Genomic DNA, 17,832 nt, shown 5'->3' on the forward strand with positions numbered 1-17,832 from the left:
AACTATCTTTCTAATTTTGAACACCTGCCCCCACGCAAACACCAACATTTTAATGAGTCTCTTGGGAGAGGAAGTTTGCATTCATTACTAAAAGAGAGGAAAACAGGAATAAATGTGGAAAAAAGGATAAATGCCGTTTCATATTTTTTCCATCCTCTTTTGTTTTTAACCTCATATCCAGTCTTAGTTTACCACTGCCAGATTAATTGCTTGCCTCATGGTATTGTCAGGGTAAGCACAAGAGAAATGGAATGGATACATTTAGGATTGCTTTGGGGTTTTTGTTTGTTTGTTTGTTTGTTTTCTATCACTGAAGCATATCTGGTACTTGCTTCAACTTTAATATCATCTGATGTAAGGAAAAGCCAGACTGGTTACTCAGTGGGGCTGTGGAATGGGTAGGAAAGAGCACATGGTGAAAAAATGGGATAAAATTGCTCAGATGAAAGAGCTGGAACAGATATTGAGAAACGCTTCAGCTACCAAGGAAACGTATTTTTTTTTCTGACTGTCCAGTAACATTTTCTTTATTCATATACAGGAATTAATCCGAAACAAAGCAAGAAATAGCCAAAACTGCACTTTGCTGGAGCAGGCTTATGCCATCGTGTCTGCACTCACCCGAAGGGCAGAAAACAACCTCCATGTCTCACTCATTGAGAATTACCCGGGGACCTTGGAAAGCCTTGGTGAACCCATCCGACAGGTAATTGGCATTTCTCAGTCAATGTTAGTGCTACAGATGCCTTCACTAGTTTCTAAGTAGCCTCAAGTCCTACAAGAAGCTCCTTTAGAAATCATATCTGAAAGACAGTATTTGCTTATTGCCTTTCTTACAGCTCAGAGAGATGAGTCTCCTGGCTTGATTAAGGTTTGAAGCACCAAAGCATAGACACGGAGCATTTCACACATAATGTACTTATTTGCCTTTCCAACCCACTTATCAAACAGCAACAAATTTGTTCTGAGCCCCCACATCATTTTAAAGCATTTTATTTTTACCTCCTTCTCTTATTATTGGCAAGCTACATGGGCCAGCTCCTGAAATTACTGGCATCAGTGGGTTTTCTAGTTGATTCCCCAAGTGTTAGAAGCTCACTGGACCTTTTCAGTCTACATGCTTTCATTTGACACAGTTCCTTTGAACAACCTAGTTTGCTGGGATGTCAGTACAAGGTAGCAGAGCATGTGTTGCATGTGCTCCATGTGAAAACTTGGATGTTCTCTCACAGCTCTTCATATATCTTCAAAAGACCTCTCTGCTCCTCTAGGTCTCTCACGAAATAGATGTGAGGTTTGGGAGGACAAGAAGATGGCCCAGCTGTTAAGACACTAGTCTAGGACTTTAAATACTCCTACTTAAATCCCTGTTTCTTTGTATATTTACTGTGTCATGCTGGGCAAGTCATTTATTTTGCCTGTTTGTATCCTATGTCTTCCAAGGGAATCACAGGGTATTGCTGGTGGGGTTGTAAAGCTAAATCACAGTGATACTCTCGTGTGCACTCATCTATCCACATTTAGAAATCAAAAAAAAGAGTCCAATCATGCCCCAAGAGTGTTTACTTCTCCCTAATGATGCCAAGGGTGAACCCATATCACTAACTGAGCTCTGTGTGTCTGAAGGTATGTGAAATGGATGTCCTGCTCTGGTGAGGGAGACCAATTGAGCGTATAAAATGTCCACATAACACACAAAATACAATTTTTCCATTAGCATTTCCGTTTCCAAGAGTGTGCCTACCTGACAAGAGCTCTGTCTGTTTTCTGGCAATAAATAGTACTGTTTAAAGGACAATGTAATGATGACCATTGTGTGCACACCTGTTGGTGCTGTCAGATACCTCTAGTATCAGCAACAATCTGCTGTGCAGTGACAAAACAGAGACACAAGGTGATGATATGACACTAAGCATTTGTTATTTGTTCACTGAAAAGTGATGGTGAGACATCATTGTGGTAATTATATCACCGCATGCTCTTCCTTCTTTTTCCTATCAGGGCCACTTCATTGTGTGGGAAGGAGCTCCAGGAGCTAGAATGGCATGGAAAGGACACAAAAGACATGTCTTCCTCTTCAAAAATTATATTGTGATCTGCAAACCGAAGCGAGACACAAGGACAGACACCTACAGTTACATCTTCAAGAACATCATGAAGGTCTGATCATTATATCCTCACCTAGAGCATTTTTCTGTCAGTGAGAACTTCACGTTTATATCCAGCCTCTGGTTATCTAAATGGGACATTTCACTAACCCTTTTGAGTCATTGCTTTGTTTCTGAAAGTCTTTGAAGCACAAGTAGAATCTGTGTCGACCCCAAAATCCCTCTGTTAAACCTGTCAGAAACATGTCAGAAACCATCAGAAGCATGGGTGGATTTTAATGGTGCAGTCATTACAAGTGTACAAATACAAGTGTTTATTGATCCTTGTTACCTCATTGAGTTACTTGCATAAGTTCATGATACTGATGTGAATTTTGCTGTCTATAGTATTTGCTAGCATTTGTAGATCTTTGGTTTTGGCAGTCTGTAATACTGGTGGCAAATTGGAGGAAATGCTGTTTTAGCCATATGCTACATTCCCAGTGGTTATCTCTGCTGGTTACATCCTTTCCTGACACCAGTTTCTGTTCAGAAATGAAGAATTCATCAGATTTAACCAGATCATCTCCAGACATTCAGGGCTCAGATTAAAACTCCAAGAAAATACAGAATTTCCCCAAGGCTGTAGATGCTGAACTCCAGTAAAAAAATAAACAACCAAACAAAAAAAAAATTCATGGATTTCCTGATCAAGCCCAGTCAAGCCCTTCTGAAAATCCTTATCTCTGTTTTCATTGATATTCATACGCAGATTTTATTTTTCAATAAAAAAAGGTTCCTTTTTCCAGAGAGTGCCTGCTCTGTAATTTCTTTAGATATAGTCCCTAAATCTGTTGTTGCTGGGCCCAATAGTGCTGCACTGTAGGGTTCACATGTCCCACCCTTGGGATACCCTTTAATGCTGGATATTATTTCCCTGAAATGTGATAATTAATCCCAGGACAATGTCTGTTTGGTAACCAGAAAGTCAAGTATAGTGCAGAAAGTATTGTAAAGTGACCCTGACTGATTTTCAGCCAAAGTCACATTGCATGGCTCATGCAATCTGGAAAATCTTTAAAAGCAGTGTAAATTTTGCTGTTGGATCATCTAATATAGCTTTAATGGGAATGGCACAACTCATATCCACTGAAGACGGTACAAACTGGCAGCAGGAGCCTTGCTGGTTTTTAACACCTGTTCCCATTTCAAAACTTGATTAAACGTGGTTCTGATTCACAAAAGCTAGGTCCAGATCCGAACTGTCCTAAGCTCTGGGACTTTAGTTGTGGGAAAGAATTCTGGCTGAAATTCAGCCCTAAGAACACAGGATGTGTTTCGACTTTCTTGTCCTCCTTCTGTCACGCAGCTCAACAACATAGATGTGAATGACCTTGTGGAAGGAGACGACCGGGCGTTTGAGATTTGGCACGAGCGGGAGGACTTGGTCCGCAAGTATCTCCTTCAGGCGCGTACAGTGAATATCAAGAACTCCTGGGTGAAGGAGATCTGTGGCATACAGCAGCGGATCAGCGAGCCTGTCTGGAGTGAGTATGGCCCAAGATCGCCCAAACCTCCTACTTTCCTCTTGGGTGGTTTCCCTGATTCAGGAGGTGTTGTCCCAAAACAGGGTTCCTTATCCGGTGTGCATACAAATGAGCCAAATTTAGCACAGAGAGACGAGATATTTATTACAGAGTTGCACAAGTCTGGATGCTGGAATAAAGCCAGCATGCCAGCAAGAGAAGTAAAAGGCATTATATACAAAATCTTATCACTACATTCACACCCTAAAGAGCCAATTGTTTACACGTTTGCATATTTCATTACATAATCCTTTTAGTGTATAATGAGCAATGTTCGGCTAAAGGACACTTTATCCAACAATCTCAAGATATGTGTTAAACAAGATTCAATTAATTGTGTGGGCTTCAAAATGTCAAAATCTGCAAGGTCAGTAGTGTCTGTAGTTTGCAATTAGGTGTTCTGCAAGTCACACTTATCTTTGTTATATGAGCAGACTGACCTAAAACTGAAAGGATTTATGTGTCTTTAGGTTAGCAATTGCAGACAGGATTCATTCTTTTAAGAGATGACAGCAGAAGATTAGCGAAAGAGGGAGAAAAAACATCTAGGGCCATCTGCCACATCTTAAAACGGTTAGAGGTTTTCCTTTAATCACATCACAGACAACTCACCTGACTTGACGGAATGATTATAGCTGTGTTAGGTCCTTCACCTGAGCTGGGGAAGGCACCGTTATCAGGATGGGACAGCGGTGTTTGACTGTCTCCATTTACAATCAAGGAAGCCAAGACTATATATTGCTGAAGTTTAGATGACAGAGGTCCCTCAGGACCTGGGTAGGTTTTTAGGCAATACAACAGCAGATGAGTAACTTTCTAATTACTCTTCGATGTCCATAACCCAAGTGTGGAGAAAACTGGTTGATGAGCTGAGAAGCTCTGGCTGCCCCTGTCCATTTCAACAGACGTGGGTTGCCTTTGGTGGATGACCAGAGCCAGAGACTGAAGTGGTTGCTCAGCTCCCTGTCTCCATATTCATACACTTTTGTCAATAAGCAGAGGATGTTGTTTTCCAGCAAAATAGCCCAGAAAATGTGCCTTGCTGTAGAAGAGGAACATGTCATTGAAACATCTAAAAAACAAATTGCAGAGTTGACACTAGAGATGCATTTGATCTGGCAGGGATTGCAGAAGGGTAGATGATCCCAGAATTTGGTGACAAAGGCCTTGGTGAACTGCATGAAGAGCATCAGCCTCCAGTGGGAAAAGTAGTCTCAGGACTTGACCCAGAGCCTTACTGATCTCAGAATAAAGCCTCCTACGACTTTGTTGGGTACCGAATCCTCCATTCCAGACATCTGGCTCCTGTTTCTGTATCTGGGCACGTGGGGGTTTTGCTTGGATTTTCATCTTGTCATTCAGGCTGCTTCATCCTCACCAACATTTGAGATTTCAACAATTTTCTATCCACAAAATTTATCAGCAAGGATATTAGATCTTTCTTGTCCAGGTATAAGCTAGAAATGGTGTCCTTTACAGTATAAGGAAATCAGGGATCTTAAAATGCCAGAACAGAGATGGGTTTAGTGTGTATACACTGAAAACAAGTCTTAAATTTTTATTTTCTGCCTTTAGGGAGGTGTTCTAATGAGGAAGACTATCAGAATAGTTTTGCATAATTTCACATGGTAGTAATAAGTGAAAATAAAAGTCCTTTAACAAAGTACAGATTTTATTATATGGAGACCAGCAGAATACTAGTTTGGATATCAAGGGTGCATTTTAATTGGGGAATTATCTTAACTGTGACAGCTGTATGGTGTCTGAATAATAGATGTGCTTATTAAAACCAGGGACTAAAGTACTTCCAGATCAGCAACAAATCCCATTTTTTTTATCGCCCATCTTTATAGCAAACAACAGACATTTGTCAGACTGAATTTAGTCTCAGATAAGCATGGATAGCATGTCACCTTAAAAGTCATTAGCTGCTAAAGTTTCTTGTTCATCTTACAACTCTGAACCTCACAGATTTGCAAAAATCACATCTATTCTTATCTTACTTTGCACCAGCCATTCTCTGGGCGGAGTCCCCCTCCTCCAGACTAACATGCTTAATTCTGATGTTTCAGTACCTCCAGACTTTGAGGAAGAACTGGCGGACTGTACAGCTGAGCTGGGAGAGACAGTCAAGCTGGCTTGCAAAGTTATTGGAGCTCCCAAGCCATCTGTCAGCTGGTACAAAGGTACGAGCAGCAAGTCCTGAAATGCATCCTCTGGGTTTGTTCTCTGTCTATATCGCTCACCAGTTGGTGGGTAAGAAGCTGATCACCTAGACACGCCCAAGTCTAGTCTTCAAGTTGGCTACTGAACAACCCAAGTACAAGTAACATGGATCTTCCTGTGAGCTAATCATAGATAGAATCACAGAATAGTTGTGGTTGGAAGGGACCTTCAAAGCCCATCCAGTGCCACCCCTGCCATGAGCAGGGACATCTGCACCAGCTCAGGTTGCTCAGAGCCCCGTCCAGCCTGGCCTGGGATGTCTTCAGGGATGGGGCATCCACCACCTCTCTGGGCAACCTGGGCCACTGTTTCACCACCACCCTCAGTGTACAAAATTTCTTCCTCATGTCCAGCCTGAACCTTCCCTCTTTGAGTTTAAAACCATCACCCTTTTCCCTATTGCAACAGGCCCTGCTAAAAAGCCTGTCCTCTAACATATCCTGCTTTTTCAAGTTTGCCTGTTAGCCAATATGAATCCACATCTTGTGGCAGTTAAACAGCTTATAGTAAATGAACAACTTTTTTGAACTAGCTCAGATGTTTCCATGTCATAGCACATGGAGCTGTGCAGACATACTCTTCTGCCCTGTATTGCAGAGGAAACAGCTTTGCTCTAAGTTCTCACCTGGTAAAGATGTGTTCTGCAGGTTTATAGTCACTTTGGAGGTGCTGCTTTGTTTAGCAAATCAGAGCTATAACTGTACAGAACATACTCTTGAAGAATTTCACTTTTAAGTTAAGGTTGATGATGTATGAAGTCCCTCAACCATGCTCTGACCAGCAGATGTTTTGTAGAGAGCTGGAGGAAGATGAAGAGCTCATTCCTCAACTACCAACATCAGCTGCAATAAAGCAAATACAACTCTCAGTTCTCTCAAGCTAAAAATGGATGAAATTCCCAAGGAGAAAACATAATTAATACTAAGATTTTTCTTTTTTTTTTTTTTTCCTTTGTCTTTAAGATGGAAAGCCTGTGGAGGTGGATCCCCATCACATTATAATAGAAGATCCCGATGGTTCCTGCACATTGATCTTGGACAATCTGACAGGTGTTGACTCAGGACAGTACATGTGCTTTGCTTCCAGTCCTGCTGGAAATGCCAGTACCTTAGGAAAGATCCTTGTTCAAGGTAAAGTCCCGCACAGATGCATCATTTCAGGGGGGTCTACTGTGTGACACCTGTATAACATCTACAAGATAATACTTAAAAAAAAAATTACTTGGTGTACAGGTGCAGTCAATTGTTTTTAAGTCGAAAAATTTGGGGTTTTGTCTCTTGTGTGTAGACATCAAGAGAATTATCTGATCAGGGACACATCCTTTGTATCTGGTCATACTTTCAGCTACTAACAACACTTATCTTTGCTTTGCAGTGCCACCACAGTTTGTGAACAAGGTTAGAAATGCTTATTTTGTGGAGGGCGAAGATGCGCAGTTTACCTGTACTATCGAAGGAGCACCCAGGCCTCAGATCAGGTCAGTTCTTCAAGTCACAGTGGAGCAAATCTTGTTTTCCCATTTTGCATGGTCAGAAGAGTCTCCCGCCCTTTCTTTCGAGGTTATGACCCTCTCTTTTCCGTGTCTGCCACCTTAATGCCATCCTAATGTGGGTTTTTCCCGATTCCAGCATTTCTGAGATTCTCAGCAATTTATTCTAGCTAGCATCTGAAAAGAAATACCTACAGATAATCCCTCACATAGGACTGTATCAGATCTAGTGGCCTGACAAAATTTTATCGTTCATTTATCTTCCCTGCCGTACACTTGAATTTATTTTATCAGCAACTAACCTGGGATATTCAGACAAAAAGCTCAGCATATCTTCTCATTATTTGAAGCCCTCATAAACCTGTGCAGTTTAGTATCCATGTGTGATCTACCCACCTGTAGACCTGTCTTCTGGGATCCAAACATTTATCTAATGGTTAACTCTTGAGCTATTTGCCCACTGGTCTGAGAGATGGATCAGTGAGCTGGGGGGTTTCTTGAACAGCTAGTATTTTTTCCTGGCTTATACTCCATATTTTCCACATGCAGATGGTACAAAGATGGTGTGCTGTTGAAGGACACAAATAAGTACCAGACTTTCAGCGAACCACGGAGTGGCATGTTAGTCCTGGTGGTCAAGAACCCTTCCAATGAAGATATGGGACACTATGAATGTGAGGTAAGTTCAGAGAGATTTAAAGCTCTGCTGTCTGACATGATGTAGATAGGAGAATTCATTTTTCTGGGAGAGATCCATTGCATAAGAATAGTGGCTGAATGATTTCTGCCCTTTGCCATATGAAAAAAAGGTTTACACAAAGTCAGGTTCTCCGGAACTATATCTAGATTGTGAACATCCAAAAAGTTCAGAATATTCTGATGAGGGAGCTGGGTCATTTAAATAATAACTGAGTGAGCTCATTCTGTAGCTTAAAATGAGATCCAGATCTCTAGAGGTACCTCTTACAAAGTTTAGGACCATTCTAATGTGATGTTTTGTTTCTGGACTGTCTTAAAATTAGGACATATTCATGCCACTACAAAGAAACCATCCAAAGCCAAAAGAAAGAAATAAAGTCTGAATAGAATTATAAACCACTGAAATTCCTATTTATTTAGCAAGCATATGTGGAAGTATCTAATAAATAAAAATAAATGTGCTGTAAAATATTTTCTAAAAATTAGTCATAGTCTTTGCATTCATTGTTATAAATAGAAATAAGCTCTCAGGGCTCAGAAAGAAAAACAGGTGACCTTGATTTAGGAAATTATCACGGGTTAGCTGACTCATGGTGAATGGCTCAGCTCACAGCAACTTCACAGTTATTCCACAGAAATTTTTAGGAAGTTGGGCATAATTTAAAGACTTCTACTAGAATTTTAGCAAAATCAGATTACCTTGCATTTGCTATTAGCTAAGATCCCAAGGTCCAGTATTCCCTAGGTTTGGGGTCACATCTTCATCCATTTCTGTTGTCATGTAGTTGTAATGAATTTGTGATGTAGGATAGGGAGGTTTTATTATGAAGAAAAACCCCCAACATCCTGCATTTCATTCAGTACTGCATGATTCTCTTTAGCTGGTGAACAGATTAGGGTCTGCAAAAAGTGGAGCAGAACTTTACCACCACAGTGCTGCAGCCTTGACCCAGGACAGGAGAGGAGACCAAGCCATCACTATAGAAGGTACGATCCTTGACCAGCTCTGTAAGTATGTAAATGAATTACTCTAAAACCATCTCACTGAGGATCGAAAATATTTGCCATCTTATCCATGTTGATTGTTGGTGTACATGTATCTGTATGTCTATTGAGATGTGCATGGGTATACTGCAACTCAGCTCTGTACCCATCACCATCTGTTGATTTCCAAACCTGGCAAATCAGCTGCATCATATAATGCTCATAAATGCATTATATGAAAAAAGGAGGAGCAAATGAAGGGTATGTCACACCGCCACGAGTGCAAGAGAGGTGTTTCTATTCCTGCTTGAATATTTGAAAATATGTGTCAGCCTGGCAGAACGTGAGTTACATATTGCTGAGAAAAAACAAGGGCCAGTAAATAAAGCTGCAGGGATATTGTGGTTGTTTCTGAAATACCACTGAACCATCTGGAATGACTGAGAAAGCAGAACTGGCAGCGGTATAGCCTGAGCAGTATTGGTTCATCCATTGTCTAGGACTGTTCAGGTCTTACACACCACATAGTCATAGAGTCTATAGGGTCTATTCCTTTTTTCTTTTAATATGTTTCACCTGAATTGGTAGGATGATAGGAACCAATTTAACACCCATCCAGCGACACATCTCTTTCTTAACACCTGTAGGATGTGGCTTTCTAAAGTCACCTTCTCATCAACACGATTTCCACAAGCCGTGTGTTAGACATGCTGGCTATAAACCCATACCAGCTGGGTTTAAATCAGTGACTACATCTGCGTAAGGAATATTTCCCAGCACAGGAAATTGGTTCTTCGTACATCTTAGAAGGGTCCTTGGCTGGTTGAGCACAGGCCAGCCAGTGCTGTCTCTCTCAAACAGTTCCCAGCAGTGGTTCGGGAGAGAATAGAGCCAAGGAACCATCTATAACTGAAAATAGACAGATTAGTGTTCTGGAGGGTAAGGGAAAGGACGAGGATGAGCACAGGCCACTCCATGCCAGAGAACCTTGGGATCAGAGAGCTGTCACAGATGTGGTTAGTAGAGACGGGGCAAACAAAATCCAGAAGTTTGCCAACAGCTGTGGGATCTTCTCTCTTCTTTTTCAGTGTTTTCACACTGTCTCGTGATAATAACAGGGGTTCAAGTATGCTTTTGACAGTTTATTATCAACATTCACTAGGAGCCATCAAATTTGAAGACTTTCTGCCTTGAGAAGCTGTTGTGCAGCAAATGACTGGAGTCTGGAAAAATAATCAGGGAAAATGGTACTCCACTCATTTTATTTTTCATCATTTTCCATAGGCTCTTTCTGAGACAAGGTCCTTGTCTGGATGGACCTTTGGGCCAGCCCACTGTAAACATTAATATTGTATTATTACATTAAGAGGATTCAGACAAAACAGGCTATTAAGATTAGTATCCTGACCCATGTACTCGCTTGTCTTAGTTTTATTCTTGCTTTCCATGTAGTCCTTTCCTAAAGTACCATCAAATCATTCAAACGCCTTACAGGGAGGATGATGATAGTACAGCAACATTATAGTTGTTTCAGCAGGATAAACCTTGAAGTTCTTGAATTCTTTGTCCTTGCTATGCCTTAAAGAAACAAAAATAAGTTGTATGCAGGATGTAGAGGAACGTACATAAATCACTGTTAGGGTGGCATTTCTTGATGAAGTTCCCTTGTCCCAAGGCAGAAGATATCACAAAAATAAACAAGGGTTCTGAAATAGTGTTAAGAGCATTGTTCAGCTCTTGGAGTTGCAAATGTGTATGTTCAGCCCCAAATTACTCATGTACTGTTATTTCCACAGTCATAAATAAAAGATTTAATGAGCTTGATTGAAGAAGTATAATTGGAGTTTGCTTGGAAGCTTCAGAAATGTTACAAAATAGTTTTTGGTTCACAATGTGCTATTGCTCGAACTTGATATTAGGGAAGGAACTAGATCCCTGAGTCCCCTCCAGGGAGACACAGAGAGAGAAATTCTTCAGGCCAATGGAGCAAAGAGCAGGCTCATCCATGGAGCAAGAGGATTGTTCTGAGCAGAATCGCATCATTTGGCATAATGCACTTGAACAAGGAGGGAATTCGTTGCTTTCTTGAGAATCAATAACCAGCCTTGATCTACATGTGGAAAAATCAGGTTCATCTGGCAAAGAACTAGTGGATGGATGGATCTCATGAAGGCTTTCTCTTTCCATCCTTACAATCCTTTCTATTTGTGAAAATGGGATTGTTTGTAACTTCGCCAAGAGGATAACATTACTGCTGTGTGGTGCTATTACAACAGAAAACAGACACTCTGTTATTTCCTAGCTTACCCACATGGTGGGTCTAAGTTTTACCTGATTTGTCGTTTGTTCTGCGAAATGACTATTGTCAAAGTCTCCTGAGGCACCCAAGGGGCTTTAGTTGCAATTATTTTAGTTTTTTATCCTCCTGCCTTTCTGTACTGTATTATACTGAACCAAAACTACTGTCACAATTTGGGATACCGTTAGTACAGTGGTTTACGAGCCCTGACCTGCAGTCAGTGATGGTCCAGAGTCCAACAAAACCAAAGTTCTTGTCATCAGGTTTAAATTCACACTACGAGGATTTGCTGATCCACTGGAAGGATCGAATCCAAAAAGGGTGGAAACCACTGGACTAAGGGTTTCCCTTGCGAGCAGCTGCAGCTTGGGCTGCAAGCCTGAAACGCTGAGTTCTGCCTGCAGCTGCACCCAGGTGCTGCACTGAAGTCAATGGAGAGTTGCTTTAAAAATCCTTTTTTTTCTGTGGATATTGGAAGAATTTTAGCCAAAAAAACCAACCAACCAAAACAAAACTGCAACCGAAAGAAGATCCTTCTCTTTGACTTCAAGTTGACTGTCTGCTTTGCACCGTGCTGCTTAACCTACACACCGCACATCTGGGCTGATGTGCTCCGGAATCCCTTTTTAACACGTTACCGTTGCGATTCACTCGTCCCAGGCTAACTAACTTATTCATTTTTTAAGAGAAACAAAGTGCCACATTTTTGAAAGGATCAGACAGACAGATCTGGGATATTGAATGAGATAGTCAATAATAGGGGAAGGAATCAGCTACACAAGGGGAGACAAGCAAAAAAGAAAAACACCCAGCACAGTTCCAGCCAGGCAACAGGAACCTCTTTGTAGTTTTGCCTTAGATCTCAGGCAGAGCTTTGGGCAAATTATTTAGTTGCCTTGGTTGGTAATACCCACCTTGCAGGGAAAAGCTGAATATTCTGAGGCTCTCAAATGGAAGATTGCCTCAAAGCACAGAGAAGCTTAGATCTCTTAGTGCTACCCTTTTACTGAAGAAATAGACCACAGGAGTTTGCTCCCAGACCTTTTTGAAGTTCCCTAGTTAGGCTGGCAATTGGAATTAATCATCTTGTTATTTTTATTCCGTGTCGCCGTCAGTTACTCTCCGTTTTGGGCTGGCCATGTGTTTTTCAGTGCAAATTCAAGAGAGCACAATCACACAGTTATCTGCCCTTGCAGTCATCTCAGTCACTCCAGGAGTGGAAACTTTTTTTTTTTTAGAGAGAGTGTACACCATTTGCATTTCATTGACACAATTTAGGAAATTTTTTTATGTCCAATAATTGCTCATATTAAGATGAGCTTCAGAAATTCATGTCAGATTTCTGCATCCCCTGTCGCAGATTAATTTTTCTAAGAGGGGTGAGGCAGAGCAATGCTCCTGTGGTTTATGCCACCGGCTTGTACTGCACACAAAAAATAGGTTTATGCTTCTGTGAGTGGAGAAAATAGACTTTGCTTTTGTAATAAAGGCCATAAACCACCTTACATCCTTTCAGAGCAACAAAAACTGACTTATCTTGAATGTTTCATCACTTGAGAGTCAATGGTTTAACACATTAACCAAAGAGAAGTCGAGTCCTGTAGAAGCGCTGGCTGATCCTAATGCTTTCAGCTTTTAATCTGCTTATCAGGGCCTCCTGCTTTGCAAAGCTGTTTTCCTAAAATGCTATTGAACAAGTTGAAATGATAAATCCAGTGCTAAAACATGCAGAATATTTTCCTCTCGGGGAAAGAAAAAAAAAAAAAAGAAAAAAAAAAGAAACCCGAATTCTCTCATCCTACTTTCATGTGGTTCTGTCCTTCATATAGGATTGCTTAAATCCTCCCTCACACCTTGGTTAGCACACATAAAATTCGTCTGTCGTGCACTAAACTGCAAGTCATCAGGGCCCATTTACAGCTTTCTCATCCCAGACCTGCTGAACTTTTGAATACCGTGTCCCTTTGACATCTGCTGCATGTAGAAATATGGCAGTCGATGTCATTTGGGAGGACTGCAAGAATAGAAATTAATAAAATAAACATTACAAGAGACTTTCTCTTACAGACATTGGGGGGTTTCATTAAATACATATTTAATTATCATTTAAATACATGTAAAATGTTAAAATAGTTATATAAAACACCTACGTTTAGGTGTATAATCTAATTAATCTGTATTTCCATCAGAACTGATACTCTTGCTGCTTATGGATTAATATATTATTCGATGAGATTTTGTAAAATTTCTGTAGTGTAAATATTGATTTAAGCATTTAAAAATTCAGTGAAAATTTCTAAACTGGGTGCAGTAAATTGTTTGAGCACTTGGTTTGTCTTCCATCATCATACACTTATCATTCCACCATTTAAAAGAGGTTTTAAAATATTTCAAAAATATTAACTAAGGATAGGTAAATGGTTATATTGTAATTGTGTTCCAAGATAAACATTTGAAAATAATTTTGCCCTTTACCTTCCCAGTAAGAGATAAACTCTAATTCCCGAACTGGTTTTGTTTAAACCCACCTAATTCTGCAGTAACTCCTTTGACTCTATTGGAAATTATTCCAGATTTTTACAAGCATAAATGAGACGAAGCTCTGCAAAGAAAACGTAGAGCTCTAGGTCAGATATTAACATCAGCGTTTGCACAAACTTCTCCTTAATTATGATGAGATTTGCTGTTTTATTCTAGTGCCATAAGAGAGCCCTTGGAAGTTACGTGGAAGGAAAATTACATTAAACTATTCCATGTAATATTGTAATTTCTAATTTTCAGTCAGCGCAGTTTTGGGACAGCATTGAAAACATCAGCACTAATCATATGTTATTTAATAAATCATACAGACACTACAAGTTCCCTGGGCAAGAACTGTTTGTGATTTTATAGATTTATTTTTAAGTTGCAGTTCACTTTCAATTGTACCATCTGAAAACTACCAGAGCTTATTTATTATAGGCCGGCTGGGAGATTGCAAACCAATTGCTGGAAAAATTACTTTGAGATTAAACTAGGGGTTTTTTAGAAACTTTACTAGTTTATTAAATAAAAAATGGGGCTTGCTCTTGTTTTTTCTAGATCTCAGATAGGTCCAGCAGTCCAGAGTGTGTTCAGAAGAGTCTTAGTTTCATTCCAGCAGATAGGATTGGAACCTGCCTGTATCTTTCCTATTTTAAAAAAAGTCAGTTTTAAGAAATATTTGCAAAATCATTGCTTTTCTTTTGATCTTACTACGTATCAACAGCTTCTAGTTTGTTATGGGATGAGCATCAGGAAAAATTGCAAATTATAGCAAAAAAAGAGAAGGAGTAGATAGGTGTATTACAGGGTTCTCCTGGGTTTCCTAGGGGTTTTTTTGATGCTGATTTTTCTGTACTGATGATAATTATTTTAGTTTTCATTGTTATTAGCTTGGATTTTTAATCTAGGCCACAAAAGCTTGGAAACTGGTCAGTGTTTGGGGAAACTCTTTTTCTAGTAAGTGAAATCACAGTTTAAAGAATTTCAGCTCTCCAGGCTTTTCCAGATCAAGGCATTTTCAGGTTTCTCACACCATCACTACCTTATTACATTAAAAAGCAAGAAAATGAAAAGAAGGAACTTTGTTTGCTTTGACCTGCCAAACAAAAATATTAGGATCTCACAGTAGAAAAAAACCCAGTTTCTGCAATATTGTTCTCCACAAAATAGTTCATTTAAAATCTGAATAATTCCCTGCTCAGAGAGCACTTTGAATACTCATTCATGGTCAGAAACATTAAAGATGATACTGGAAATAACCACAGAAAGCATGGATGGGATGGTACAGTTGTTTTTTTTCCCTTCAGTTTATTTTGATTAACTGAGCAAAGTTAATTTAATCATTTCAGCTTTTGCCTTTCTTTAACCCCATGCTGTTCATACTGTTTTCTTTGTAGTCACTGAACAAGAGACTAAAGTGCCCAAGAAAACCATCATCATGTAAGTGCTGATTTTTTTTTTTTTTGTAACATTTGTGTTTTGCCTTGCTGCCTATGCATGATCCAATAACAAGCTTGTGTCTATTGGCCATGCAAGAGTGTTCATTCCCATCCCACCAGATCTCATGATATTCTGTGCTATACAAAATGACCACCTGAAAAAAAAAATCTTACTGTCCCTTTTAAAAAATAGCAGCATTGGTATTAGACACAGCCTGGGTTAGGTTTTTTATGATATTACGTGCGAAAAAATTTGACTTAATACTGTTGGAGAGATCAAGAAGGTAGAGTCTGACTCTCAATGTTGAAAATAAATCAGCTTTGAGAACTGGCTACTTGGCAAAATGTACAAATACAACAAATATCTCATAGCTTACAGTGATGCCTTCTGGCTTTCTATTTTAAATTTTTCAGGAAACCCTTTTATGATGAAGCAGAAGGAAGATGCACGTTTTTAGCCTCTTCTGCCTCTACATTTCTAATATGAAATTTTGTCCCATAATGACTTGGGCTTTTTGGATACTTTGAACCTGGTTTATATTGGGTGTCTAGAACATAGAAAGGTTAATTGCAGCAAAAATCAGTACTTTCTGAGTCATATGTAGACCAGAAGCTCATAAGCCATTAAAATCTTAAAGTATCTTCTTATTTTAAGTATCATGAACACACAATAAATTGTTTCAAGAGCTGGAAGGGGAACATGGTCTTTCTGTGGTAGGCCTTCAGAGCACCTCCAAGCTATTCAGATCATGTCCTAATGGCAGTAGGTGACTATACAATGGACGTTTGGGAGAAATGCCTTCTCTCAAGAGTTTTAATATTACTAAAATCCGTCCTTGACTTGAACATGATTATGGAGCTGACTTTTTTTTTACTTTCGTTAGATGGTGAGGAGCATGGGTGACATGACAGCCAAAATATGGTCAAGCATAGCTTACCTTTTGTCTCTTTTATTGTTTTGTATGATAAACATTAGTTATGATCCAGGAAGGGGTTCTGGGTTCTGCCTTCACCCCTCTCTCTTCAGCACAGCAGTTCAATTAACATCTCCAGTCATTAGAGTGTTTTAGACCCTGCAAAAAACAGAAAACGAAGGTGTTTCTGCCTACACTGTCTCAAGGACCAGTGTTCAGATACCAGTGGGGTAGCTAAACAGAGAAATATTTTTTGATATCATGTTCAGAAACATCCCGAGAAAGTCACGAGCAGGGAGCAATCACTCGGAGACAGGCCATGTCTGAAGCTTAGTAAATCTCACCTAACTACATCTCTGTGCCTGTAAATCACTGCGAGAGATGTTTTTATTTTACATTTTTCTTCAGTCGGTTTATAGTCTTCCTTTTCCCTCCATGATTGCAGATCACAAGCAGCAGCACTAATATTGGTTGGTTAAATACTATTAAACTAGTACAAAAGACCATCAGTTAAGCTGATTTCCAAATTTCTGACATTTACATTCCATACACTGTTGCTTTGGAGAGTTCAAGAAGTGATTCCTAAATTAAGGGCTGCTGCCCCAAAGGAGATTGGTACATTTATGAGGAAGATCTCAGAATGTCAGAAATTCCCTTCCTTTTGCTAGTGGATGGGGTCATGAACCCATTAGAGAAGATCTCAGCTGGAAGTGGGATAGGGGTGGGGTAAAGTTTGAGAATAACCCTCCAAGTGCACGTTCCAGCTCTCCTTAATGTACAGTGAGCTGAGGAACAGAAGCAGCTTTGAAACTACCTGCAGGAAATAACAGATAAGTGAGACATAGGATTGAACAGTATGTATATATGCAAATCCCAGAGCAATAAGACCATTTTAACCTTGCAATGTAGAGCAAAGTCTAGTGCAAACACACAGATTCACACCCATCTTTATCTAATTATTAGTTTAATTCGGAAAGGCACTATGGTAATTATGAAGACTCTGCATAGACCTTAAAGCTCTATAGCAGTGTCAGAGAGCAGACAAGCCCAACATGGGATGGAGGATCAGCAAAATGCTGAGAACTTGTGGGAAAAAGTAAAGCAGTGGAAATGAGCAATAGAAGAGAGGTTGCCCTGGAGGAAAAGAAATCTCACCATAGCTGATCGAGTCCTGGACTTCACCTCATCCTCAAAGGGAGAGATTGATGGTGGAAATAAATCTGATCTCCATTGATATGAGGAAGAAGTTTTTTACAACGAGGGTGGTAAAACACTGGCCCAGGTTGGCCAGAGAGGTGGTGGATGCCCCATCCCTGGAGACATCCCAGGCCAGGCTGGACGGGGCTCTGAGCAACCTGAGCTGGTGCAGATGTCCCTGCTCATGGCAGGGGGGGCACTGGGGGAGCTTTGGAGGTCCCTTCCAGCCCAAACTATTCTGTGATTCTGTGATAGGAGCAGGCAATATCAGTATCCCTAGATGAGACTGATAGATGAGACAAGCTACACTAAAACGATCAGTCTTCCACAATGGTTAGACAAATGCAACAGGAGAAACAGGCTCCCATTTTGGATGAATTCCTTCCACC

General features: G+C 40.1%; 1 protein-coding gene across 14 annotated transcripts in view; it reads left to right on the forward strand.

Annotated features, from left to right (window-relative positions):
• Positions 1-17,832, forward strand: part of OBSCN (obscurin, cytoskeletal calmodulin and titin-interacting RhoGEF) — a 197,991-nt gene that overhangs the window by 141,315 nt on the left and 38,844 nt on the right. For 12 of the 14 annotated variants that reach the window (XM_065628909.1, XM_065628914.1, XM_065628916.1 and 9 more), the window contains 8 exons: positions 542-706; positions 2,002-2,160; positions 3,457-3,634; positions 5,746-5,859; positions 6,862-7,029; positions 7,274-7,376; positions 7,938-8,067; positions 8,969-9,074. In XM_065628909.1, the coding sequence (XP_065484981.1) occupies positions 542-706; positions 2,002-2,160; positions 3,457-3,634; positions 5,746-5,859; positions 6,862-7,029; positions 7,274-7,376; positions 7,938-8,067; positions 8,969-9,074 (1,123 nt within the window). Of the gene's footprint in view, positions 1-541; positions 707-2,001; positions 2,161-3,456; positions 3,635-5,745; positions 5,860-6,861; positions 7,030-7,273; positions 7,377-7,937; positions 8,068-8,968; positions 9,075-15,290; positions 15,334-17,832 lie in introns of all 14 variants that reach the window. The other 2 variants (XM_065628921.1, XM_065628922.1) reach the window with 1 other exon arrangement.

The sequence above is a fragment of the Caloenas nicobarica genome, chromosome 2, assembly GCF_036013445.1.
Source record: "Caloenas nicobarica isolate bCalNic1 chromosome 2, bCalNic1.hap1, whole genome shotgun sequence".
NCBI classification, from domain to species: domain Eukaryota; kingdom Metazoa; phylum Chordata; class Aves; order Columbiformes; family Columbidae; genus Caloenas; species Caloenas nicobarica.